Raw genomic sequence first — 27,998 nt, 5'->3', positions numbered from 1 at the left:
TTAAAAAAAACATGTTCCAAAGTAGAGTGTAAATTGGATCACTTGATATTGACCTGACTCAAATGTACGTCATTCAGTGATTTCATAGAGTCCTGATCACTGTGGTACATTTGTAGCTATGGGTGGGGGGCTGGCCAGGATTTTTTACCCCAGGTGAAGCCTCCCAGCCTATGTGTGTATGTACGCAAATGCACATGTGGGTGCCAGATTGGGTCTTTCACCTGGGTGAAATAAAGCCTGGTTTACCCTGGGTACCCTGTTCATTTCCCTTGCAACTTCCAGAGTGTTTCTCCTATTATGTATATGCTTTAAAAAATATTTTATTTAATAAAGACGTTAAATAACTTTTCAAATACCAAGTTTAGATGCCATAATTCTTCACAGGATTCAACACTTAACAATATTCTTTAGATGTATTTATGTGTGTGTGTTTTTAAAAAAATTGAGACGGTCCTTCACTTGTAAATTTCATCATACTGAACAAAACATCCTTTCCCACAAAAAGATGCACTGTATTGTGTTAAAATGATTTAAAAAACCTTTTATAATTAAGAGCAGGAAAACGATGATAAATGGCTTCAAATCAAGCAATTACAAATGGCTTATTTCCTAAGAGGAATAAAAAAAACCTGTTAATTTCACAGTGATATAGTGCCTTCTAGAGGACATTGAGCTGAAGAACACTACACTGCAATCCAGTTCTCACTGCAAAAGAAGATATAAGCCCATAAGTGATATCAGTGCATTTACACTGGTTTCCTTCATGAAGGGATTTCTTCATATTCTTTATCCATAAATAGTATTGCACCCAGCTGCACACCAATTTTGGTTTTTTACATGATTACTGTATGGGGCTCTATTCTAAGGTATGGGTGTCTATTCTCCAAGTAATGGTGAAACTTAAAACCACCATTTCTTTTTAAGCATGAGAAGCAGAATCATGTATGCTTTAGTGTGCCGGGTTTAGGAGGCCAGGCTAAGCTGCCTGCTCCTATAAGTTCACATAGGAGGGAGGGAGGTTGCTCTATGGGTCACAGAAATGTGGAGGTTCAGCTCATGGTCTCCATTTCCTTTAATGTAGTAGCAGCACTGTCAGAGCCAGCTGCTGCAAAGCAGTGAATTTGCGGGCATTTCCCCATTCAAACAGTACCTGCCAATATAGCACCCCTCCTCTTCACATACAAAACATTGCAGTCAAAACTCAACAGCGCACCAGTCAATATAACTGATCCAGTGTGAATCGCTTACGGTGTGATTCTGTGCAGATGTCTCTTTTTAGGAACAGGCTGTTAAAGTTACGGCATGAAACCTCATCAACTGGAGAGTATGAGAATGCTGAAATTGGCAAAATACCAGCATGCTTCACCACGTTTGTTCGTCCCCATGCTGAGGCAAGTCACAGTATCCAGGAGTGTCAGGTAAGCTCCACTGACTTACTCTTCTCACATTCACATTGCTGGGTTTCATTCGGCAGAGCTGCTACTTGCCTATAATCGGTTGGAGCACTTAAAAAAAACCCCACCACACGCACAAAGAATATGCTCTAAATGGTCCCAGATGTGCATGTGGAGCCCTGCTCAGCTTGACACTTTGTTCTTCCCACGTCCAAATCCTGGCTGTGTCCCCTCTTTAAGCCTCACGATCCCAGAACTCATAAAAAAGGCCTGCAGTAAAATAGTGCCTATAAAAATGCACAGAACGGAAAAGCCTGGTTCTGCTCACAGAGTTAATGATCATTTGCTTAAAGCCTATTTTTGATTAAGCACTCCCGATGTCTCTAGTACTTTGAATTGAGAAATCTGTGATAATACTATCTTTTAAATTTGGAACTATCAGCCCTGTACTTCAAGGTAATTATCGCAGCACAAGATGCACTCAATAAACAGGCCTTGCCTCGGACAAAGCACTTTGATGACCAAAGGCCCTAGCAAGCTGTTATTCTGAAAATATAATGTATTTATAGGGCTGTAGTTTCTGGTAATCCTGGCTGAGATCACAGCCCACCCAAATTAGGCACTGCACAAGCACATGGTGAGAGACAGACTGTGTTGTTGCCCATAGGAAGGGAGCAGTGCTGGAAAGCTTTCCACCACCCAAGTCACTGGGTGGGGACATTATGACCATGTGTGTCCAATCACGGCCATTCCTGCTGCGTACAGGAAAGACAAGGGTGGCCAGAACTGCCTGTGAATAACCTGACTCATTTCTCTCTCACTAGAAAGGATGAGGAAGAAGTGGTATATGCATATCCCTAGGAACCAGAGGCGAGAAGCGAAATTCAGTGGGCCCCCTAGTGATCAGTGAAGGATGCCTATCACTCCCAAAGGCATGTTGCACCAGGGTTGTTGTATCATATAATAATAATAATAATAATAATAATAATAATAATAATAATAATAATAATTTTCTTATTTATACTCCACCCATCTGGTTGGGTTTCCCCAGGCACTGTGGGCAGCTTACAGCACATATAAAAACAGTAAAATGTCAGACATTAAAAGCTTCCCCATCTTGTGATGCATGTCATCCTCTCACCCTTCTGTCTCCTTTCCAATGCTCATCAAATCACCCTGGGATCTCAGACACAAGCCTTAAGGCACAAGCCACCTGGACAAACCCGATCAAAATGAATGGAAGTGGCTAAGAGCAGTCAAGTGCAAAAGCACACCGACTCAGATTTTAAGGACAGAAAAAGTTGCCTTGGCTGTCATATGGTAGAGAAGTGGGGAAGGACACCAAGAGTCTGGTATCATGGCTGGCTGATGGGTGGCAAATGCAAAGGTTGATATATATTCTGTGTCTGGGGCTTGTGTGGCTGGTAAATGCTGTACCCAAATGTGTTATCCGGGCATCAGATTTTCAGGTGAAAGCAGAAAGAGGGCTGTGCCTCAGAGCACATGGGTTATATGAGGACAAGAAACAGAGACATGGAATAGTAAGAGAAATTATATTTTCTAACCATTAGTAGGGTCAGGAATAGCTAGTAAGTCATTATTAGATAAGGAAATATGTTGACAAGGGTACAGTGGAAGAAGCATGGATATCCTCAATTATGTTCTTGACCTGCTGAAGAAAAATAGTAGCAATGATGAAAATTTTTCTCACATATAGTGAGCTAATACTCCTTCATTTATGCTCACTAATATATGTTGATTTTTATATGGATGATATTATAAAAATAATAAGGCTGGACCTATGGCTGACATGATTTTAGACTGCTTTACACCAAAGTTGACTTCAGCTCAGTAAAACCCAACAACTTGATACCAAATATAGGGATTTTGCTGGAGTCACAGGGGCTGGAAGGTATTGTTGGAAGTTTGCCACAAGTGACCAGGTGCTACATGTTTTATCACCTATGGAGCAAAAGATTGCATAAGATGAAAACTGACTAATGTACTCAAAGCCGGAGGTTCCAGCTTGCTCCAAACTTTTAAGTCTTTGGAACATCCCCTTAGTCAGCATACTCCATTCTAACTAAGCTTAAGTACGTGCAGTTGAAACAATCCCATGCTCTTCCCCTTTCTATCTCTGCATTCATTTGCCTCCCCTTTCTCTGTCTTCACTTCATCAAGCATCCTGCACATAGTTATATGCCCAGGTATTAAAATAAATTGGTGCTAAAGTATGCACACTTCATTTGTAGTCTTTATCTATAATGAAACACTTAAAAATACCCCAACCAAGGCTTATGTGACCCACCATCAATCTCTGATCATCAATTTGTCAGTATTCACAGCCTTGTAATACAGAACTTTGGGGGCTGTGATTCAGGCAGAGGACCCTTGACTATGAGAACATGCCACCCACTTATTAAACTGCACAGTTAATATGCAGATGATCTCCCTCATATTAAACTGTACAGGGTCTGGTTAATGGCTGGACATTTGATCCTATTGCAACAACAATATTGCTCTCAACCTTGATTACATTAGTGATTGTAGTTTAATCCAATTTCATGTGCTCAAGACTTGCAGACCACATTACTAGATCTTCCGCTTCCTTCTCCCATTGCTCCTCGTCCTGGCTCCTGTTCTTAGACTCTCTACCAGAAGTATTCTGGGATCCAGATGCTTTCATAGTAGGAATTATGCAAAAGGAAACAAGAGAATAAATGATTTTTGTGTGTGTGTAAAACTGTAAGTAAATTGGAGCACAACATTTGTGGTTTTTTAAAATTTTAAAAAGTGGTATGCTATATTAACATATGTGCTAGATAATTTTTCTTATATTTCAAAGAACTCAAATGGTGTTTTAGTATATTAGGAGTAGGGTAGTTACTTTGAAGTGACTTTTTATGATCATTTTGAGAAATAATATGCTGTCAGAGCTGCCCTAGGTCCCAGCTCACAAAGGACCAACGCCAGTTCTTGTTATATACAAAAGTCTTTATTGAAGTTCGGTTTCGATTTCAAAGCCGCGGCGCGCAGCTCTACGTCTTGGACTCTAGACCGCTGCTCCACCTCTTCCTCTGCTCTTTCCTCCTCTGGGTCCGCCTGCCCGCTGGGGTCTTGCCCTTTCTGGACTCTTCTGACGCTGAGTCCCCTGAGTCTTCCCCCTGCCTCCGGCGGGCTTTAGGACCTGGTTCCCAATCCGGGTTTTCTGCTGTGCCGCGCGCCTGTACATTTGAACTTGGCGCCCGCGCCCAGCCGGCAACCTTCCTCCTGACCATTACACTGCTCCTGTCACTGCTTCCCCCTTCGGGGGGGCTAGCTGGGCCTGACCTCCCCTCCGTTCCCTCACTCTCCAACAGAGGCGTGGTCAGCCCTGACTCATCTTCTCTCCCTGCTGGAGGAGACGCTGGCCCTGATGCATGGGACTCTTCCCCCCCACTACGCTCCGGTGGGGGAGCTGGCCCTGATCTCTCGCTGCTGCTTTGGGAGTCCCCGCTGGCCCCTTGCTTCTGGTGCGTCCCCCCTGGGACCCCCCTTGCCCTGGCCATCGGCGCCCCCTTCTGGGAATCTTCTGATTCGCTGGAGAAGCTCATGGAATCTCTCGGGCCACTGTCATACTCCCCTACGCTGCCCTCCGATTCTTCCCCTTTCGCTCTCCTGTGCCTCTGCTCCTGAGCCCCTGACATATGCATATAATTATTTGTGTCTGGAAAATGGCTTAAGATGGTAGGACCTTTGATTTGGGTTAATATTTATTGTTTTAGGTATAAAATTTGTTTTGTTTATGCAAAAGTCCATCAGGTAGAGTGTATGCTCAAAATGTTTACATGTTGGGTTTTACAGAAAAAGTTAACACATTTTATAGAAATCTGCCCACCATGCAAATAGTACAAAAGAGGAAACCAGATATCTTTATGCTACAGAAGATATGATTAAAGGAGAGTACAATAACATTTTCCATATGTTGAAAATGTACTCACAGGGAAGATTGAGGTTCACCTTTGCCACACATGCAAGGACAAAAGGCAGCGTGGCAACAATGATTTAAGCCGCATATTATGGAAAGAATTCTGTCTTGCATTTCTGGGCCATAGACCTGACTGCCTAGGGAGAATGTGAAATCATCCTCTGGAGGTGTTACACGGAAGACTGATAAGCATTTGTCAGGGATGGATCATTAAGTTTTGGGAAATATCTTCAATCTGGCAGATCAATCTTCTCTCTGATGGCATACTGTTCCAAGCCAGGCTATGAGCCTTCCAAGCATTAAGCCACACCTGGAAGGTCTTCACTTGAGGTTCCTGGTGCAATCCAGAAAGGAATTGGAATGGCACTCTCCATCTTTGTGCAGCAGTAGTTTGGTGCAAAATAGGAGGATTTTGTCCTAGTCCTAATAGGACCCCCCCAAATGCTCTTCACAAAGAAGGAAGTGTGTAACACCTATAGACCTTTTCATTCATCTAAATGACATGATCTTCAACAATGAAAAGAGATGGCTATATTTTTATATAGTATATTATAAAATCAGTTTAGCTCTAAGTTCACAAGCAGCAGTCCCAATTACTTCAGGGAAAGTTGGCTATTTCTTCCGACTACACATGTCACTTCAAAGAAAGTAAAAAACAAAAATCTTGGAGTCTGAGAAGTACCTGGAGATGGGCTTGGCAGAGGATGATAACTTTTCTTGCTTTCTACCAATCTTTCTCTCTTTTGGTTTTTGATAAACTCAGAGATTAACAATTGATGCCTGAAATGATAAAGAACCAAAAAGGAAATGAGCACGGTTGAACGTAACTTGGGCCATGAACAGAAATATGGACTTGTTTGCTACAGTAAAGTCTTAGAAACCTAACTGATTTTCAGTTAATCTTATCTGCAGCAGATGGCTTTCAGGTTCGGGCTCCAGAATAGTTCAAAGTTAATTCTTATCTGAAAAAATACTTCAGCATGCATAAAAACAAAACAGCTGGGGGCAATGCTGGTACAAGAGATTGCATTGCTTGACTGAGTGGCCACAGCCTCCTCACCTCTGCCCAAACTCCTCCTCCTCCTTGCCAATAGTGCCACCTTTTCCTTATCTTCTTCCTCTAGCCCCTGACATGGCCACCTACTCCACTTCCTTCTCCCCCCACTTATCCTCTTCCTCCCTTCCCCGCCACCATGCTAATGGTGGAAGCACTGGCATTCTCTCCACCTCCTCCCTGCTCTGAGGAAGGGCCAAGGGGTCTTTTCTCAGAGCAAGGCATTCTGGGCAAGGTGACTGGGAGAGCCCCTGCACCACCACTGCTGCTTTGCTGCTGCGCCTAGATGTTGTACTTAAACCCACAAGGCAAGCAAGCAAGCAAGCAAGCAAGCAGAAGTCTTGGGGGCACCCATTTGCCACCCCCAGCTGAATGCGGCAATTAAAAGCTTGCCTCATGAAAGTGTGGGCAGGTCCTGACTGAGGCTTTGCTCTTCAAGATATTTAGCACTTTACCCAACTTTCAGCAAGATAACAAAGCAGGTTCTTATCTGCTAAGCATGAAAGAGACCCTTTGAAGTAGGATTGGCAGGATAACCCACATTCCCAGGCATGCACTTATGGACTCCTGCGGACAAGAATGCTTGTGCCTCAGCACCTCACATGCTCTCACTCACAACAGCAAACACAATTCCCAGAATTCATTTACTTTTAATGCTCTGCTCATATTGCTTCTTTGCATTTTGCGCCATTGTTTTCAGAGCAATAAACATTATTAACAAGATGCTTTTTGCTATACCAATTGCAGTTGTTCACACCAGAATCTGAGCAATGGACAGCATGTGATGTAAAGTTGAATACTTGAACACTGTATATATTCCAGTGGAATAACTCTAGTTATCTGCCTTGGCTGTGGCAGAGGGAAATATGCACCAGATGGAGTCAGCATGGTGCTCTCCAGATGCTCTGCAGATGGACTACAACTCACATCAGCTCCAGCCAGTATGAACAATAGTCAGGACCAATGGGAGTTGCTGCCTACAACATCTGTAGGGCATTTTGGCTATCCTTTAGCTGACTGTTGCAGCTAAAACAGACCTAACCTTGGAAAGAAATATTACAGCCCTGTAATATTAGAAAAGCTATACCCTTACACATCACAACAATATAGAAGAGTGGTAACATTAAAAAGACTAGACAAAACATGGAAAATGACACTTTGAAATCCAATCAGATCTCCCACAACATGTGTTGTTTGGTCCTTAAAAAGTAGATATGATGAATTATTCAGTTATCATTATTTTTTTACCTACCCACACAACCATACAGGTGGATTGCTCAGAGTACCAATACAGCCACAATGAAAGCAAATTTAAAACAATACCACCCCCAAATTCTGGAACCACGTTCACCCTTTCCTTAAAATTAGACAACATTACTAGATGCTCTCCAGTGCTACAGAGGGGGGCAAAGAGATCTTTCAATGGAAATATACTTTTTAAAAAAGTTAGCAAGAACTTAATTATTTGCAGAGCAATGCTGCAATGGGGAGGGTTAACCTTGAATTTTTCACTCTTTTAAATGGGTCACATAAACGCTTTAGTATTATTAGTCTTACAGGTTCCTCCCTTATTTTTTTTTAATGTAAAAGTATTGTTCAGGCATAGAGAGGGGATTGAGTCTTGTGACACTGTTAAACAGATGTCTATGACAATCACAAAAGTTAACACACACACACTAAATTCATATATTTTGACTTCAGTGGTTTCTGGTGGGAGGAAATCTGTTTTGTCCGGTGTGATTTGTGGTTTGCTTGCCACCATAACTCAAATTCTACTTCCTGACAATGCATAACCTAGAAGGAAATCAACCCAAGAGCCCCTTGATCTTCTGAAAAATGAAAAGTCTGTATAATCTCTTGATTTATCCATTCTCCTGCTCCCACTGACAAAACGGGCGTGGGGGGTGGGGGAGTGACTTTCAATTAAATGTAAACTTAATTTGGTTAAATGAATTCTCCTTTCAGCCACATGGGGGCATAAATGGTTTAGATTTCCACAAAGAATTGCAGGTAACGTTTCTTAAAAATGTATTACATGCTCAAAGTGTTTCAATGATCATTAAGCTGGTAAAATCCCTGTGCTCTCTCTCAATCTGTTAACTGAATTTAAGGCACCCTTCCCAATATTAAAAAAAACATAACCATTTCATCTTCATATGTACCTTTCTCGCTATTATTCACCACTGCTGTTTTATACAAATAGTTACAAACTACATTGCCTAGTGCATATGGATAAATCAAGGGGAAACAAACAAAATCTAAGCCTCACTTCGCTGCAACAAGAATTTAGTTTAATGTCCTAATCACCACCTGTTCCCCAAAGTGTCACCAACTGGAGCCAACTAACTTTGCCCCACAGTACTCAATGGGAGCTTATTAAAAAATGAGCCCACAGTTCCTTGTAAAACCTTATTCAGCATTTCTTGTTCCTGCTATGACCATGGGGCAGAAGCTGACATATATATGTGATATACTTCCTTGCGGAAAGTCCAGTTGCCTAACATAGGACCTTCTAAACTTGCAAAAGCTGCTCATGAATGTCACCTTCAGAATGTCAGAACACATGACAACACACTAGTGTTCTGGGGATATTACCCAGTCATTGCAGGAGATATCCCAGAAAGAAGAAATATTTAGGATCAATCACTATGGCTATGAAGCATTTTGGTGCATAATGTTGCTTACTAGGTCTAGCAAAATGAGACTTGTGATGTCAAAAAGAGAGCAGTTTTTGTAAGTGAAGCTAGCGACTGCTTTGAAGCTTTTTATTTTCAAACAACTCATTTTAATTGCAGAATTCAGAAGAACTCTGTACATAGCAGAAGCTTGCATTCTGCAGCAGAGAGACTAGTTCTGTAATAAGCATTGCCCTAAGTACTTTATGAAGTATCCGTGTGTGAAATCCGATGACCACTTAACATGTGCTTATCAACTTAAACCCACCCCCACCCCGCAAGGCAACTGTAATTGCACTGAGAGACAGTAATCTATAGGCTCCAACTATTTAGTGAGCTGAATAGTATTCTCATCCTGCCCAACAGCTATGGAAAGTCCACCAATGGCAAGGCTAAGCACACATGGCCTCCAGAAAATGAGGGCCTTCAGACAACTGTTTATTTACATCCTTCAAGTTGCTACAGGCAAAGTTTGCAGTGGTGCCCACAAAATAGGTGGCTGACCATTCTCACCACAGTTTGTAGGAACAAATGCTACATAAAAACAGCCTTATGTGCTGTTTTAAAATGTTTTATGAATTCAGTTTTAATCACAGAGATAAAATTACTGGTATATTTAGCGGAGCTGAAATTATGACTATCACTCTGCTCTTTTCTTCCTATCCAAATTTACATGTTAAAAAAGAAACTGCAAATGTTCAAACTTACTGTTCCCAACCCTAACCCTGCGGAAAGCCATCTAATTAGACTTTAATTTGATTTTGACCTGTTTTTAGGAGGTAATTTAATTATTGTTTGATTTTATACCAATGTTATATATCTGATGTTAGCCGCCCTGAGCCAGACTTTGGCTGGGGAGGGTGGGATATAAATAAAAGTTTGCTGTTGTTGTTATTTATTGTTTTGCACAGAGGAAACAGCACAAATCCAGGGCCACGTGCACGAGTATGTATTTGGGGAAATTCCCATTTCTGCATGTTAAGATGTGATCTGAATTGTCAGGGGAGTGCCTTATGTTCCTAAAAAAATATAAATCTAAAATCTTATTATATACATTATATACAAAATATTGTATAAAATTAATTTAGTCAATATACTAGCAAAACACTCAAAATACATGCTTGAGTGCTTCATCCTTGAGCAGAGCTTACTTAGAAGCCTGTACTGAATTATTGCTTTTAAGCACTTAGCTCAAGATGCCTATGACATATCTCTGCTCATGCTGAAGTGCTCCTCAGGCAGCCAATGCCACCTCAAGGCATTTCCTGCCTGAAGCGGAACCCAATTGGCACCTCCCTGCAAAAGACAACATTCTAAGATGCCTTGCTACACCATTCAGACGCCAATCTCTGCCTTCAGGTATGGCTTTATGCTGTGACACAACAGGGTCAGCCACGCAGACAACTTTTTCACTACAAGCAAAACTGGATTGCTGTCGTCCTCATCTGGACATGCAATAGTTAGGGGAATCAGCTTTTTGCCAACCAAACGAAGCAACAGATAAAAGGAGACCAGATTGGAAAGTGTCTGTCTGCTACCGCCAGATGGCAGTGGGAGGTGGCCATTTCACTCAGGCAAATTCAAACGGGTGGGGGGTTCATAGCAAGTTCCTTTCATGTTCCTATGAAGTTAACATGAGAAAGCTGCTCTGATTCACAGCAAATGCTGCTTTCTCAAACAGCTCCAGCCTGTTCATGCTGCATTTTTTTAAAAGTAAAAAATGGACAGATGGGTCAAAAAGGACGTTCCCAGTTTTTTGGAATGTTTTCTTGGGTCACGTAGGATGCTGTGGTGCTACATAATGAAGCAATTATCAAATGCATAACACAAAGAACTTCTGTTAAGGGAAATAAAACAAGGAAGTTGTGTCAAAGAAAAATTAACCCTATATTCCTCAAGTTTCTTCAGAAAGAAAAATAAACTCATTTAGTCCCATAGTTTGCTTTCCTTCAATTTGAACTTCAAATCAGATATTCATAGAGTTTCTGTGAGTTTGTGGGCAAAACTATCTGGTGAAGTGCCTTTCCCTGCCCTGTATATATAAACATATATATGAAATAATTAGTTGCAATCTTCTTCAGCATGTTTCAAAACATACATTAAATACATAGTGCAAGTCAGGTAAAATAGATTCTTCCATATGGGTATAATCTATTTTATAACCTTTAGACATTATAATCAGACTGACTGATTATTTGCTCTGGGGTCAGAGGGACAGGGGTGCACATGCTTCTCTGTCCCCAGAGCAAGTTCCAAATAAAATGGAATGATTGGGCTTTATAAGGGTGAGGACGCACTCCCCACACAGCCCCAGGACCAGCCCATTCTACATATTCTGTCATATGCAAGTACAGTGGTGCCTCGCAAGACGAAATTAATTTGTTCCGCAAGTCTTTTCGTCTTGCGAGTTTTTCGTCTTGCGAAGCACGGTTTCCCATAGGAATGCATTGAAAATCAATCAATGCGTTCCTATGGAAACCGCCTTCAGACCAGGTCCGGGGACAGTCTGTCCCCCAACCTCTTCTGAAGGCCGGCGGGGGGCGAAAGTCTTTGCTTCCCCCCGCCTGCCTTCCCGAGACAGCGGAGACTTCTCCGCTGTCCCGGGCGATCTTAAAATGCTGGCGGGCGGCAGCGAAAGCTTCGCTGCCGTCCCCCAGCATTTTAAAAACCCCGGGACATTGGAGGACTTCTCCGCTGTCCGCGGCAATCTTAAAATGCTGGCGGGCGGCAGCGCTGCCGCCCGCCAGCATTTTAAAATCGCCCCGGGACAGCGGAGGAATTCTCTGCTGTCCCGGGGCGATTTAAAAGCCCCCGGGAAGGCAGACAGGGGGGGATAAAGACCTCTTCTGAAGGCTGGCGGGGGGCAAAAGTCTTTGCTCCCCCCCGCCTGCCTTCAAAAGCCATCCGGGACAGCGGAGAGACGCGCTGCGTTTCTCCGCTCTCCCGGGAAGGCAGGCAGGCGGGAGCAAAGACCTTTGCCCCCCGCCGGCCTTCAGAAGAGGTCCAGGACCTCTTATGAAGGCGGGCGGGGGGGCAAAAGTCTTTGCTCCCCCCCCCGCCTGCCTTCAAAAGCCATCCGGGATAGCGGGAAGCGCTTCCCTGCTATCCCGGACTGCTTTTAAAATGCTGGCAGTGGGGAGCAAAGCCTTTCGGCCCCCGCCGGCCTTCCTGGACCTCTTCTGAAGGCCGGGGGGGGGGGGGAAAGGCTTTGCTCCCCACCACCAGCATTTAAAAGAGGTCCCTGGAGATTTCCCTATGGGCTTTCTTCTTGTGAAGCAAGCCCATAGGGAAATTCATTTTGCGAAGCGCCTCCAAAACGGAAAACCCTTTTGTCTAGCGGGTTTTTCGTCTTGCGAGGCGTTCGTCTTGCGGGGCACCACTGTATTGAAAATGACAGGGGAAAATAAGTAGCAGCTAAAGGAGGGCTGGTTGCAGTATTGGGGAAATCACAGGAATCCACTAGCAATCAACTTCCTTGTCCACTCCTCCTCTCCTTAATGAGACAAAATGTGAAATACTGCAAATTTACTTGGTTGAGTGCTGCATCCTGACCCTGATGATGCTCCTTGTGGAGATACAGAGGCACTAAGATCAGTGATTAGAGACAGAAAAGAAGCAGTAACTGTTATGTGTAACAAAGGAGGGCTGGGTGACAGGTAGAGTTATTGACAATTTATTTCTCAGATACTCAGTTGTTTGAAGGCAGCAAAACAATACTGTCCATTTAGTCCTCTGTGCCACCAAAAGCCATTTTCTATAGAGCCAGTGAACTAAAGGAACACTGAACTGAGTCACAAAAACAAATAAAGGCAAGATTATTTGGAGATCCATAGGGACAGGTATGGGCCTCCTGCAACTTGATAGTCTTCCACAAATAATTAAGAACATAAGAAGGGCCCAATCAGACCAAAGCCCTATGTAATTCAGCATTCTGTTCTCACGGTGGCCAACCAGATGCACATAGACCACAAACAGGACATGAGTATTATATCCCCAGTACCTGGTATCAGAGGCATACCTGAAATGCACGCCTCTTCTCCCAATCCCAAACAGACATAAAGAAGAGAAGATTTTAAATCTACCTAGGAGGCAGCAACCACACACATTGGATAAAATAATAAAGAGAATTGTCCCCAAAACTAATTCTGAGTCAAACATGTCATTTCAGGTTTTTTTGTTTGTTTGTTTTTTGCTTTTACTATTGTCAAAAGATGCCTATATTTTCAATGAGTTTTCAGCAGCCATTTGACATGAAGGAACCCTACCCTAAGAGTCTAACTAGGGTGACATGGACTAATGAAAGGGTTTACAGAAAGAAATTATAAGGAGACCCTGTGAAGGTTTTGCTCATTTGGACAGACAAATTAAAGGATTGCTGAGCTCCCTTGCTCCCAAGGCTGCCTCGAGATGTGCTGTAACTTAAGAACTGCATAGCTCCCTGGAACAGTAAAAAACAGCTTTCACACAACCCTTTCTGAGCTCTAATTAGCACCTAGGATTGGGATGAAAATAGAAATTAAATTTTGAAGAGCAGTTAAAAACTTACAGCTCATGCATATCCATAATCTCCTTTTATATTTTGACCCAGAGAAGACCTCTCAAGAAAACAATGCTGAATTCATAATACATCTGAGCATTATAAGCGAGACAAATTTGCATTCTGAACAACAGCATTACGAACTTTTGGGAACTCCTGCTTCAAACACCCCAGAAGTAAGTTTCTTTCTTTCTTTCTTTCTTTCTTTCTTTCTTTCTTTCTGCTGTTAAACTTTCACAAAAGAGACAGATGAACTCATTGCTGATGGAGACCTTATACCGTATTACTATTATTGCTACATGATTCTGTATTACTTGATCCTGTGGCTTCATAATTCAAAGCATACATTTTGATTTACTGCGGATACCCTCACAAAGACATTTTACATATATAATCAACTATAACACCAAATCCGAAATTTGGCACCATATTTTGATGCTTCTAGATGTGCACAATTTCAATTTTCATAAGGTACCTACGTAAGACTATCCCATTGTCCTTTGTCCACATTTTCTGCCCTCCATCCATAGCGGTTTCCTATAAAGTTTGGGTCTTCAAACACTAGAAAGAGAATTGCCAACAGTTTCAACAGGAGAGCAATTATGTTTAGTGGAAACAATAAGAGTCTGAACAACAAGCTTGATCCTTAAATACACTATGCCTTTCAGCACAGTATATGAAAGCTGAAGGAATGCTAAAGGGAAACTTCAGCGAGCAACATGAACCCTAAATAAAATCATATATAAAAAAGTGAATTTAAGACATGTTTCATAGTTTCTTCTATGGGTGTTTCTGCCAGATGACATTAGGAAGACAGCAACCAGCAAAACGACCTTCTCAGTGTTTGTGTCCCACTTGTAGAATGCCTTTCCTTGGCGAGTAACTGAGCCACCAACCTTTTATTATTCAAGAGAAAGGGTATAACTAATTTTCACAGACACTTTTTGGTGACTTCTATGCCTCGCTGTATTACTGCTGCTATTTTAAATTTTAATCACACAAAGTCATGAGCCAGCTTTCATTCAAAAACTTCCTTAGTGTATGGAATTGCTCCTGAAAGTTTGTGCGGCCTGACTTAAAACTGCAGCTGCCGTACTGGGAGGTCATGAGAATGAGCCCTTGAACTTACTCAAATCTAGCACAAGATCAGAATCAGGCTTGCTATCTTTAGTTTTTGCTAAACCAAAAGCATCAGCTTACCTGGGCTTTTAAACTCTTCTGCAGCTTTTGATGTGGCCAATTTATACCATGTCCAGTAATAGTCTTCATACGATATGGATGTAACATATCTGAAAACATACATTTGGGAGAAGGATGAGTTTTCAGAGAGGATTATGCAATTAGCTATCTGACACAAGTTTTCTGGCAGAATGTTCTACAAAGCAACAGAATCAGCAAGAAAATGGAAGAAAGGTGGCTTGAAAGGACCACATTTCTTACTACTCACTTTCCACACAAAGACAAACAGTATGACTTTAAGGAAACACAAGCCTACATATTTGCACCCAGTTTGAGTGAGCTGGATTGGTTATTTCCCAAATCCCTTTGTATGAATCTCCTGCCCCAAAACTAAGAAAAATGACCTTATAACTTGCTTAGGACAACATCAAGAGAAATAAGTCTTAAAAAATCATATTAGGGATGTGTTTAGCAAAGTAAGTTCACATATGAACCAACCATTTTTTCCTCAGTTTTTTTCCTCTCTACACAACTCACAAACCTCCGCGTGAGTCAGGCTGCTAGCAATCCAGACTTTTTTTTTAAAAAAAAAAGTGGTAGCATTTTTAAAATTTTGCAGGATGGCAATATCTATGGAAAATCTGATTCACATTCCTGCTTCTCAACATGATCCTGTCTGTAGAAAGAGATCACATAATAAAAGAAAAGCAGTTAACTTCCATCTGTGATCTGGTCTTTGTTTTTTTTTAAAAATCCAACACAATAAATACTGAATTCGTCTTAAATCAGAAACAATGGAAAGGATGTATTTTGAGTCATAGAACAGAACCAGTGTTGGAAAGGACCTTGGAGGCAATTTAGTCCCGCCACTTGCTCAATGCAGGATCCGTAATGGAGAATCTGTAATGCAGCATACAACCGAAGCTTCCCTGAGAGATGGCAGTCCAGTTTCTGTAAAGTGATGGACAGCCCACATGAAGTAGATGGTGCCACAAGATCAGGGCCAGCCTTACCGTTAGGCAAACTGAGGCAATCACCTCAGAAATGAGCATGGGAGGGGCAAGTTAGCATCCCACAGGCCTACCTAGATTTCCCCACCCCACCCCCCGCTTTGCTGAATTAAGGACCAAGAAGGTTCTTCCACAGAATGAAACATTATGGGTGCAATGGCTGTGAGATTGCCTGTGCTTTCTCTGTGAGTTGTTGTAGTGGTGATGATGCCAAAAATTAGTGTGGGAGGGGGAGTTTATAAAGATACTGAAACTTTACATTTTCACCCCTAATGATTGCATTTAAAGACCCCCAGAGCTGCACTGAAATTCCAACTGAAAGCTTTTCCCTCTTCCTCTGATAAAGTCGTCAGAAACACACCAACACACTTGGCTATAACACAGGGCAGGTTATGGCTTCTCAGAAATTCAGAAGCAAGCTATGCTGTGCTGTGTTTAAAGAAAAGTATAATTATGTCATTCAAACAAACAAACAGGTGAGAGCTAGGCAGCGGGCTTTTTCCTGACTTTCTGTCCGGTGCAAATGAAGAAAAAAGGATGGTCTCTCTCTCTCTCTCTGGCAGGGGGACACTATGAGAAAGCAGGCAGAGTTGTATGCAGCCTTTGTATAGCTTAGTGCCTAGGGTGTTCAGTGTTTTATTCACTGTTGGACATACTTCAATAAAATAGGCCTATCACCAAATCAAATGAATAATTAAAAATAAAAGCAGCAGCATAATTTTATAAATAAGCCAAACAGAGGGAGCCATGTATAGGAGCTCCAAAAAACCCTCTGGGCGTGTTACTACCACAGATATTTCAGCAGGCTTCAAAGAATTCAAGAGGAAGGAGACCAGCAACGTATTATGTTATAAAATGACAAGAATCTTGAGCACAAAGAACATCATTATTCTTGGTATATTTGATGTTCCTGCCCTGCTCTTTCCTCCACTTTTGTTTCTGCTGTCCTGTAAGATGTTAGCAGCTGCTCTTCAAAGACTTTATACTTCCCTCTTTATTTAAAGTTGTGAGAAACTGTTCAACTCTGAACCTTCTTCAGCCACTAACAACAAGGCTGACACCTCTATACTTTCCTAGTACCCTCAACTCTAAAGCTTTTTGCTCTCCTGCCCCATAAAACTGTCCCAATATTTTTCTACCACAGAAATTCTGGTGGGAATGGATGGAGTTCAAGAAGGGGCATGTTTGTAGCTTGAGGGTACTCCTGGAACCAATATTGTCACCTGAGGCCCAGCTGGCCTCAGTGGCTCGGCTGTTTCTAGATACATTTGGTTATTGGCAATGGCCCCCCAGGACAGAGATGACTTGGACACAGTATTCCAAATCCAAATTCCAAATTCCAAATCCAGTAATCAGACTGGATTATTGCAATACGTTCTATGTAGGGCTGCCCTTGAAGACAAATCAGAAACGTCAACTGGTTCAAAATGCAGTGACCAGGTTACTGGATAGGGTTGCCTTTAGAATTCGTATAAACCTTCCTCTAAAACAGCTGCATTGGCTGCCGGTTCATTTCTAACCTTAATTTAATGTGCTCACACTAGTGTTTAAAGCTCTAAATAACAGGTCCAAAGTATCTGAAAGCTCACCTTTCCTACAGACCCCCTTGTGTTTCCAGTTACTTTTGTAACAATATGTAGTGACAAGCAATGAATTGTGGAATGTGATACTGAATCACAGTTCAATCCTTCTCCCAGTCACATGGGACGAAGGGAGTGGGGAACATTGCAGCCTATGGCTTCACTTGGGCTTGCAGAGGCTCGTGTGTGTAACACTAAATCATGGTTTAGCTGTTACACACAAACTCAGGCATAATAAACAGTTATTATTATTATTATTATTATTATTATTATTATTATTATTATTAATGTTTTATCCATCCTGCTAAATATTTATGGTTTTGCTCTAATACTTCTTCCACTGTTTCAACTTATAGAGGTTTTATATCTTTATTGTTTCTATCATTTTATTGTTATCCTGATTTTCCCCCTGAAGGGTGGCTTACTAGTTTTCTAATTAACCAACCAACCAGAAATATACAAAATGAGTTAATTTATACAGTTACCCTAATTTGGATAGTTATAAAATTGGAAGCTTTTTGTGGCCCATTTACAGCCTCTTAATCATAATTTATTACCTTTCTTGGCCATATTCTTCATCTTCCTGGGGACGCCTGAATGTGCTGAGAGATCTTTCCAAACTGATAGCTATAAAAAGAGCAACTTTTAAAAATATGTGATTTGCTTATCCTTAATGTTCTGGGCACTTACAATCCTATCATGCCCCCCAAAGGGCACACTAATACATAGTTCAGATGCAGTTGAACCCAGTGCACAGGAATGTCAGTGGTCTCAAAACCTGGCCAAAACTACATGGATGCAATGGTTCTGTGAATTGGTGTTTGCAAGTGTGAGGTGGACATGCAACTGCTGCAGTTTGCACAATCACTGCAGCTTGAAGAAGTACTGCCATGACCATTCAAAGTGCAGTGGCAAATTGTCTACATACCATGTGCAACAAGTGCCTCATTTGATCCTGTCTGGCTTTTGAGGCTGCCCCATACTTAGTGCCAACCCGTAGGAAATTGTATGGGGTCAATGAAGACCTCAACGGATTCTAACTTGTCTGAACAAACCCATTCACATCACAGGTGCAGAATAAAAATGATGTCTTCACTCAGGAGGCCTGTTGTATAGTGATAATGCTACAACTACCCTAGTTGAGAACTGCATCCTCCAGTCAAACACAACCTCAAGGAAAGAATGCTCATATAGGGTCTTGCCATATGAAGACCAAACCACCCTTGTGCTCAGCCTTTTTTCATCTTGGGTCCCCCTATGTTCTTTAATTGCAATTCCCATCATCCTTGACCACTGGCCATGCTGGAACGAAATGACGCGAGTTGTAGTCAGTGCTATTTTTCTAAAAAAAGAGGTGCCAGAACTCACCATGAAGGCCTCCCTCGTTCTCTTAGAATGACTGGAGGTGCTGGAACCCACAAGAGAGGTGACAGAACTAAGTTCCAGTGAGTTCCCACTGAAAAAAAGACCTGGTTGTAGTCCAACAACATCTGGGGACCCAAGGTTGAGAAAGGCTGCTCTTGGAGGTCCAGTGAATGTGGCCTATAGCACATATTTTAACGTGTCTGAATTATATTACACCTTTGATCTGCTCAGGTGAGATCAGAATACAGGGAAGGTGCAGGATACATCTCAGTTCCAATGTCAATATTTACTTGGGCTCAAACCTTAATGTAAAGTAGTAGTAAAATAGTGGCATTGCTATGTGGTTACTTTTCATTGTGGGTGATGCTGTAGGGTAAATGTGGTATCTAAAGAAATCACTGGCTAACAACTCTAACTTTCTCCTATTCCAGTGTTGCCCTTGCTTCATTTCCCAGCTCATGACCTCTGCACAACCTCTGAACACTGCCTGGCAAATATGCTTTGTGAGATCATAGATCTGCCTAGAGAACCCGTACTCAAGTTACATTGCCAATCACACTAATTAAAATTTACTGCCTTGTGTAAAATAGTGGTTTTTTAAGAAAGCCATTTAAACGGGTTCTTCTAAAACTCCCCATGGTGCTCAAAGAATATATTTATGACTAAAAGCATAAAGCATGGAGGTTTATTACCTTCTAGGTGCTGGCTAGTTTTGACACACTGTATAACTTTTTTCCTATACAGGGGATAATTGTTCTTCAGCAAATTAGCTGCCTCCAAGTTCACTGGATTTTTCAAAACTGGAATAGACAGCAAAACCTGCAGGAAGATACATGTGCGTACCAGTTTATAAAGCTTTGTGAATCACCAGAATTCAGAGAAAGTAAAAGCATTTCATGACTGTAAAGAAGGATACAAACATTTGCTTCTTTGGCAAATCCTGCTCTATGTATGTATGGACAAGGAAAACAGTATGGTCAGCCTACACCTCCCACCGCTCTGCTCTGTTTGCCTCAACCATGCCACTCCTGACTGCCATGGCTGTGTGGCAGAAGTGGAGTAATTGGGGGGGGGCAGTGGAGTGAGCCAGATCTCTCTACGGCTAAACCAGTTAACAGGGAAGCGACTTTGCAGCCTCAACTTCCTTACAGCAGTGATTGCTGCCACTCCCACCACGAGAAAAATCTATGGGTGAATTCCTAATTTGCGTGTGCAGAGTGTTAGGCTGCACATACACCATACTTTTAAAGCACATCCAGCCCCAGATGGACTCCTGGTAACTGTAGTTTGTTAAGGGCAGCTTTGTGAGGGGTGCACTACAGTTCCCATGATTCTTTTTTTGGTTTGTGTGTGTGCTTTAAATGTATGGGGCGTGTGCAGCCTAATACTCTGCACACAGAAGATAGGAATTCACTCACAGCTTTTTCTCAGGGTTCCCCAACAAGATTCAGCTGGGTGTCTTTGCACGGCACCAAAGAAATGTAGGCACATTTTGTCCCAGAACACTCAAAAATTCATGATGGAAAGTTAGCCATGTTGATTACTTTGCCCACACTGGTTTGCTTGTGAAAGAGTGACAGAAAGAGCCTTAACATATGAAAGATAGAACTGGTAAAAGCTGCTGCTGGGCTATTCATGTTCACCATTAGAACTGTCTGAAGTTTTGTCTGAAACATAATTCACATACAAATTAAATTCTTATCCAAATTAAGAACTGTTGTTACTGCTACAGCTTTTAAAAGGTGGCCTTTTTCTGCTTTTATTTTATTGCTTCTCACAACAGTTTTGTCCAAGCTGTTTCAGACAAGGATAATAAGGAGCAAGTGAAGCACATGAGCAAAATGAGGTGAATTAACAAAAGATGAACAAAATGAAAATGTGAATTGAGTTTCACATTTCATAGCTTAATTGGAAAATGGGGTCAAAGAAATGAGTTTGTACAAAACTGCTGATATATTTCATCCAAAGCAACAACTACTTCTCGATTGAAACAGATTTCCTTTCTTTTTGGGTTCCATGTTTTGACTATGAAAATCAATAGCAAACTGCTATGGCGTTCAATGAAACAAATATATGAATAACGGTTCCTGCTTCGTACAAATACAATTTAGGTTTGAAATCAATACTGTGACTGGAATCCAAAAAACTGAGAAAACAATTCTTTGAAGCTGGTGCATGTGTGCTATACTTTTCCCCTTATAGGTCCTCTCTCCTACTAACCAGCAAGCTGATTCTGAAACTTGTAAAACTGAGGGAAGCTTCATAAACAGTTTGTGCTATGGGAGGGAGAGTGAACACATTTTCAAATGGTGAGCGGTGGCAGGGACTTCACTGGACTTATGGAAACCTATTACATGAACCTAAGTAAGCTATTTGGATCCTGGCATCAAATCCCAATTATCCTGATAACAAAAAAAAGTAAGATAAATTATTTTTTGCACAGTTCTTTCTTTACCTGGATACAAAGTAGGATACCAGTCATTGTAAGTTTGGTGTCCCACTTGGTAGGATCATCTAGAAAATCCAGACAAGGTCTTCCAGTCTTTGGGTCCACTTGCATGGAAGACAAATCATTAATGCTCAAAATGGAGGTTCATACACTTACATGCCAATAAGACAGTTGAAACTTTATATCATAATTATGCTAGATAGGTTATGATAAGTTTTATTCCCTACAGCTAGACAACGAAAGAAAGGTATCTAAAGATCTAACTGAGTTATTTTTCATTTAAAATTTGTATCTAGCTTTCTATTAAATGATTCAAAGCGACTAACAAAATTGTCATAGCAATGAACAAACAACATAATAAAGGCAAAAAAGTACACAACACCAGAAATAAAATAAAATTTGAAAGTGGTTGCAAATGTATCAGCAGAAGTAATCTATACAAAAAGAAGAAAGACAACAGAGTTACTGCACCTATGGCCTCCTTATCTAAAGGGAGGCAGTAATACTGGCCTGGGGATCCAGTTCTATGGAATCTGCTCTACTACAAAAAAGGATCTTCTCCTACACAGTAAGCAAACTTCAGCTTGTTGGGGTGGGAATGGAGCAGGACCTCAGATACTTAAAAAGTACACGAAAGAGTCCATATGGAAGAAAGCTATACTTAATGCATTAAGGTCCCAAAGCCATTTAGTGTTTTAAAAATGTGACCCATTACCTCCAGTTGAGCTTGACAACAAACAGGAAACAACCACAGACCTAGCAGTGTCTTTTTGTACTAGTTGAAATTTCTAGATGCGTTTAAAGAGCAGCACAATTTAGAGTGCACTATAGAAGCAGCAATCAAGTCTACTGGGTACTAGATCATGAATTATAGTGGCCAGGTCTGATTTGGAGGAAAGGGCAGAACTGTAGTACCAGCTGAAGCTCATAAAGGACAATCCTAGTCATCACTGCCAGTTTGGACTCTAAGAACTGTGCAGGATCAATGGCGACTCCCAAGCTGTGAAACTGAGTCTTCAGCAGGACTGCAACTGCATCTGATTCAACCTGTACACCTCTATCCAGATCAGACTGTCCACAAACCAACAATGTTTCTGCCTCATCTGGTTAGTGTACATATTCACAACACTTTTCTACACTAGAAGCTTAACTATCAAGTAGATAATTATTAGAAAACTATAACTGGTGTAATAACTACAGCTAGCTTTGGTTGGTTTTGGCAAGCCCACTTTATAGGGTTGTTTGAAGCTAAAATGCAGCTCTAAGGACCTGAGAGAAATGTAGCAAGTCAATAGATTCCTATCCTTAAGGAAAGGCTTTAGCATTTGAATTATGTGTAGCTGCTAAAAAGCACTTTGAAGTAGAACCACTCTGAAATCTAGGAGCATGACTGGGTCAAGGACACCTAACCTCTGCTGCTAAGCAATCACCATGGAAAGGATACCACCATCAATGCCAACCTTACCATTGGGATGGAACGGAATAGTGTTGAAAGTGATGCTTGGAGGGACTTTGTTGTAATCTTCAGTGTACCTTAATGATAGTTGGAGTTCAGCTCCTAGTACAAAAAATAAATAAATCAGAACATCTAAGTGCACGTGTAGCCCCAAACTGCATGCATTTACTTGGAAATAAGTCCTGCTGTCATCAGTATGCCTAACTTGCATGTAAGCTTGCACAGACTGTAGCCTTATATTGACATACTTTTAGAAATATTTATAGCTAGGGTTGCTACTTTGCAATGCAGACACCGGATGCAAACCTTTTAATCTAATGCAGCAGTGGGAGATAAGGCAGCTGCAGCTCCTCCCACCCACTCTCTTCCTGGTCTTGTTGCCCACTCCTTCCCTCTCCTGCTGTGGTGAACAGGACTTCAAATGTGTGAGCAGAAAGCAGATGACAGGAATAGAAAGAGAACGGGCAGAAGGAGCCTAAGGTGCATCAGGGGTTTTAGAGAGATGCATACAGTGTCACATTTAAACCTCTAAGATAGCCTTTTCTAACCTGGTGCCTATCTCTTCTGCCACAACCAGCATGGCCAATGGTGAAAGACAATGGCAGCTGCAGACCCAAACAACTAGACTGCATCAGGTTGGGGACGGTAGCTGTATGGATAGCCACCTCTGAATTAGCAAATAATAGAGCAATGAGCTCGAATTCATTGTGTTTAAAGTTTATATGCTATTCCACTCATTACATAAAGATATAGACATATTAATGCCTATGCTGTGATATTTCATAGTTGCAAAACATCTGCTTTTGAAAATTTGCAAAGCTATCAATACATGTGCAGTCATTTCAAAAGGTTACTGAAATCTTGTTTTTTTTTCTTCTTTCAATTTTTTTCTACATCACAAAACATTTCAGGGAGGTGACCTATTATTTCAAAGATTGAACTCACAATGCAATATATGAAAGCACAGGAGCAGTTATTTTCACATATATACTTGCACCGAGCGTGTGGACTTCATTCCACGTAATGGGAAAGTCTCTGGGTAGTGCTGGGAGTGTCCCTTGTCTGAAACCTGGAGAGCTACTAGCAGTCAACGCAGATAATACAGTACTGAGCTACATAGGACCAATGGTCCAACTGAATCTAAGGCAGCTTCCTATATTCCTATGTTACCTAACTGTAGTGAATCCACTGGCACTGTTCATGTAGTTAAGGACTGTCTACACACCTAATGACACTCATATATGCTTCAAATCTGTGTTGAGAAGCACTACATGACATAATAAAGCTATACACTGTATTCACAACCCAGTTTGAACTGTTCATTGGTGTTAAAATCAGACAAATATTTACAACAGGAATAAATATTTTATTGGATTGTAAAGAGTGAAAGGAGTAAAATTATTCTTGAAATGCTACTATTAAGGTATTGGACTGAGATCTGGAAGCCATTGATTCAAGTTCCACTTCCAGACTGACTGGGCAATATAATATAATCCCTCAATATACTGCAAGGTAATTGAAGAGAGAACAGAATAGAGACTGCAAAGCATTTATATGTAAAGGGTTATATATTTGGCAAGCAGTAGTAACGGTACATTAAAAACATTGCATTCGTAATTGTTTTGGCAGTGCAATATCACAGTGCAACACAACATTTATAGGAAACAGTATGGCTACCTTCCCATAAGGTATCCTTCAGGCCTTCAATTTCAGCTACCCATTCCATAAAGCTGTCTCCCACAGGAGCAACAGTAATGCCCTGAGAAAAGAAAAGAAAAGCATCCCAATTCAGACTTGATGGGACTATCACTTTACTTCTCCTTTCATGTGCTAGAGGAGATCATAAGCTTCTGATTTTAAAATAACCACAGTTCCCTGTGATGTTTGAACTTGGTGAACTGTGGTTTGATCAGATTATGACTAGTGACAACAAACTAGGATCTGAAACCACAGTTTAATTCTGGCTTATTCTCACTAACCCAGTTCCTTGGGTTCAGATGCAGTTAGTCTAAAATTAGAAGCAGAAGCTTCCCATCTCCTTCCCCATCACATGAAAGAGGAAGAGAAGATTGGGGTGGGGGTGCGCAAATCCAGCATTTGGACAAGCTCCATTCACAGACAGAATGCTGATAGCCTATGTAATGGTCACGTTAATAATTGTTTTGTATTGCTATTAATTATTATATGGCTGTACATTACCTGGATATATATATAGTGTGTGTGTGTGTGTGTGTGAGAGAGAGAGAGAGAGAGAGAGAGAGAGAGAGAGAGAGAGAGATGGTTTCCTGGTGTATCTGAATCACGTTAATGTGTACATTTTCATTCAAAGTATGTCTGTAAGTTGTTTTATTGCAGTTTTTATCTATCAGCATACCTTGTTTTATGCACACATAAATTCACCTAAATCACTCGTGAAATTAGTTATTATTTATAGATCCATTTGAGTTGATAGGGCATGCTCCCCTGTAGGCAAGGGGTGTTTACAATATTTTAAAAGTCTCCTATCATGTACATCTTTATTTGCCTCCTAATAAGGAAAGGATGGAATCCACATTCTTTGCAAGATCCATTCTTTCTATGAACAGATGTTTTAGATAAAATAATATTTCACACTATGCATTCTCCCACCATTTCCCTATATTCCTACTCAAGCAAAACAACTCATCAGCACAACTCACATACTGTATTTGGTTCATTCCTCTGTGTTCATCTTAACTCCAGATTGTTCCACAGTCCATTCCTTATTCTAAATTTATTACTTTAAGGACAGGTATGTAAATCATATTCTCAATATAACATTCTTACTCCCCCCCAGAAAAAACTAAAAGGGATATATAATAAAAACCCATACCTATAGCATATACCGTTACCTTGAACTAAGGAAATAATAATTGCTTGGCTACTACTGGGGGGAGATGGGGTTCATCAACCTGGAAAGGTAGCCCATCTAGGAGAAGGAAAACTCTGATCCTAAGCCTCTGCGGCCTTATGGGATATCTTTGAGAAAAGAAAAGGCTAAATAATAAACCCTACACAAATCCAGAGTGGAGTCCCTAAGGGGGCTGGATGACGCCTTGTATGCCTCCTTCTGGCGACTCCTGCAGCCAAGTTGGTGCCAAATGTATTGATCTGCTTTCCTTTGGACCACAACAGTGAGTGAGGCCAAGAGGAGGTCTTATCATCTGGGCAGCTGAGGACCTCCATACAAGCAGCCCAGGCTTGCACCCCGGGGAAGTCACTTCGGAGCTGCTAATGCAATGGTTTGACTTCACCCCCCGAGGTGCACTCCATTGTCTCTTGAGAGAGATATCTTCTAGAAAAGATTGCAGAACCTCAGGCCCAGGGACTGAATGTGGCCCTTGAGGACCCTCAATTTGGCTCTTGGGACTTTCAGCCAGTCATGTCCCCTTCCTTGACATCACCCCACAATGGTCCAGCTCTGTGACCTTCAAGTGATTTTCTCTGGTTGGATTTTTAAAAATTATTATTATTTTATTGCATTTATATTCCATTTTGCCTCCTAGAAGGAGCTCCAAGTGGTACACACACAGTTGTCCCCTTCCCCATTTTTTTCTTTATAACACCCTTGTGAAGTAGGCTAGGCTGAGAGAGACTGGCTCAAGGAACCTTATGCCTGAGGGGGGATTTGAACACGGGGCTCCCCAGTCAAGCCCAACACACTAACCACCACACTACACTGCAATGCCTCTTGCTTGCCTGGAGGAGAGAGGTGTGGGGAGGGAGAGGTGTATTCTGTACACTTTTGCCTCTGTCTCCTCTTACCACTGACATGGACCCCCTGGAAATGCAGCCCTTGAGCTGATAAAGATTAGTTGTCCCTGTATTAGAAGTTGTCCCCACACAAATGAAGGGTAGGTGGCTGCTACTGCTCTGGCATTGCTGGAAAACCCCTACATGGCAGCAGGGTCACTCTACGACTTTTTCACTTGGGGTTGGCACAGGTTAGCTCTCCTGTGTTTTTAACTGCTGAGTGACCACAGTGCAGAGGATCAACAGGCAAAACGTTCCTCGCCATCCCACTGCTGTGCTGCAAAAGGCTGTACCGGTAAGGTTTCTGTCTGTCGTGAAGTTTTTTAAGATGGCAACCTTATTCTTAGGAAATGGAGAAGGGAGGGCTGGTCTATTATGCACCACCCTAAGTACTTTAGCAGAGAAGCTTTGAGACGCTAGTAAACTAATTCCCAGCATTACAAGAAGTATGAGGAATAAAGTTAGGTCTTTTTCAGAGAAAAGTGGGAAAAGGGTCAGAAGCTCAAGTTCTGCAGGTAGGAGCACCCTGTGAGCCAGCAGAAATGGGGAGATGAGTTTCATTGACCTTATTTCTTCTCCCTGGAGCCCCTTTGCCCCTTAAAAAACTGTTCTAGGAAATTGGGGGACTCTTTGAACCACCATATGTGGCAGTATAGGAAGGAGAAATTGGCAAAAAAGGTGTCATGAGTGGGAGCGTCTGCTAGATCCTTCTGACCTCTACAAATGGAAGAATCTTCTCTATATGCAGAGGATCAGTTAGGATCCAAGTCAGAAACATTTTTCATCATTTGCTTACAAAATCAATGCACAACTCATTTTAAAAAAGAATCATAATAAACTGTCCTCTCTCTGTGTTTATTATTTAGAATATTTCTAGCCCACTTCATCCAGTTAGGCTCTTAAACATCACTTACCATGTGTAACATTAAAATAATAATAATAATAATAATTCTCTTGATTTATGGAACAGTAGAGAGGAGACATTACATCCCTTATTAACGATGAGGAGGGTTATGATGATGATGATGGATACAGTGTTATACTTCAGTCTTGATCTTGACCACTGTAAACAAAGTTGTAGGGGTTGGGGGTTGGGAATCCATCTTTACTCACAAAGATCTTGGCTTCTTCGTGTTCTATAAACTCTCTTTCCAGCAACAAGTAAGCTCTCGAGTGCATATTCATAGTACTCATGGCTCTCCCACAGAATCTGTCCTAAAGACCACAAAAATAAAAGGTTAGAACATTTTGCCTTTTCAAACTGTTGAATTGAATTGAGCTGCGATCTGCCAACACAAAGTTACCCTGGCAAAGCAATCCTGATATAGAAGAGCTTTTAAGCGGCAATTGTTTTAAATTTTTTTTTAAGACAGACAGACGACGTCAACCCTGATCCATTTCTTATTCTTAGATAGAAGGTCAGCTACTGGCACAGGTAGCACCCATAAGAAGGGGAAACTACAAAGGCAGAGCAAGAACTAGGCCATACTCTGTGTATGGAGTGTAACCTAGCAACAGCAGCGTGCCTTCCCTCGGCTTGGTTCATTAGTTTTCCCTCGCC

General features: G+C 41.5%; 1 protein-coding gene across 4 annotated transcripts; it reads right to left on the bottom strand.

The window, feature by feature from the left end:
- Positions 1-4: 4 nt before the first annotated feature.
- Positions 5-27,998, bottom strand: UBE2U (ubiquitin conjugating enzyme E2 U). 4 transcript variants are annotated; one of them, XM_083742881.1, is made up of 12 exons: positions 27,927-27,998; positions 27,551-27,652; positions 24,344-24,425; positions 22,676-22,768; positions 21,217-21,314; positions 19,454-19,580; positions 17,954-18,023; positions 14,828-14,916; positions 14,107-14,188; positions 6,044-6,141; positions 3,931-4,073; positions 5-3,066 (listed from the first exon to the last, which is right to left on the bottom strand). In XM_083742881.1, the coding sequence occupies exons 1-11, from the start codon at positions 27,981-27,983 to the stop codon at positions 3,946-3,948; spliced, it is 1,026 nt and encodes a 341-aa protein (XP_083599007.1). In that variant the 5' UTR covers positions 27,984-27,998; the 3' UTR covers positions 5-3,066; positions 3,931-3,945. The 4 variants fall into 4 exon arrangements, with proteins under 4 accessions (XP_083599007.1, XP_083599006.1, XP_083599005.1 ...); XM_083742880.1 differs by having other exon boundaries at positions 5-3,063; XM_083742879.1 differs by lacking the exon at positions 5-3,066 and having other exon boundaries at positions 3,927-4,073.

The sequence above is a fragment of the Podarcis gaigeae genome (assembly GCF_964106915.1).
Source record: "Podarcis gaigeae genome assembly, chromosome: 6".
In the NCBI taxonomy this organism is placed as follows: domain Eukaryota; kingdom Metazoa; phylum Chordata; class Lepidosauria; order Squamata; family Lacertidae; genus Podarcis; species Podarcis gaigeae.
Note: the sequence above shows the minus strand (reverse complement) of the source record. Positions and strands in the feature narration are given on the sequence as shown.

What these genes read in the sequence shown, in the direction of transcription:
- UBE2U (XM_083742881.1), bottom strand. Translation starts at nt 27,983, where the DNA reads ATGAACCAAGCCGAGGGAAGGCACGCTGCTGTTGCTAGGTTACACTCC. An exon ending in TATTCCGTTCCATCCCAATG is followed by an intron (nt 21,315 to 22,675) that starts GTAAGGTTGGCA and finishes CTTCCATGCAAG; the next exon opens with TGGACCCAAAGACTGGAAGA. An exon ending in AGAAGAGTTTAAAAGCCCAG is followed by an intron (nt 14,189 to 14,827) that starts GTAAGCTGATGC and finishes TTCTCTTTCTAG; the next exon opens with TGTTTGAAGACCCAAACTTT.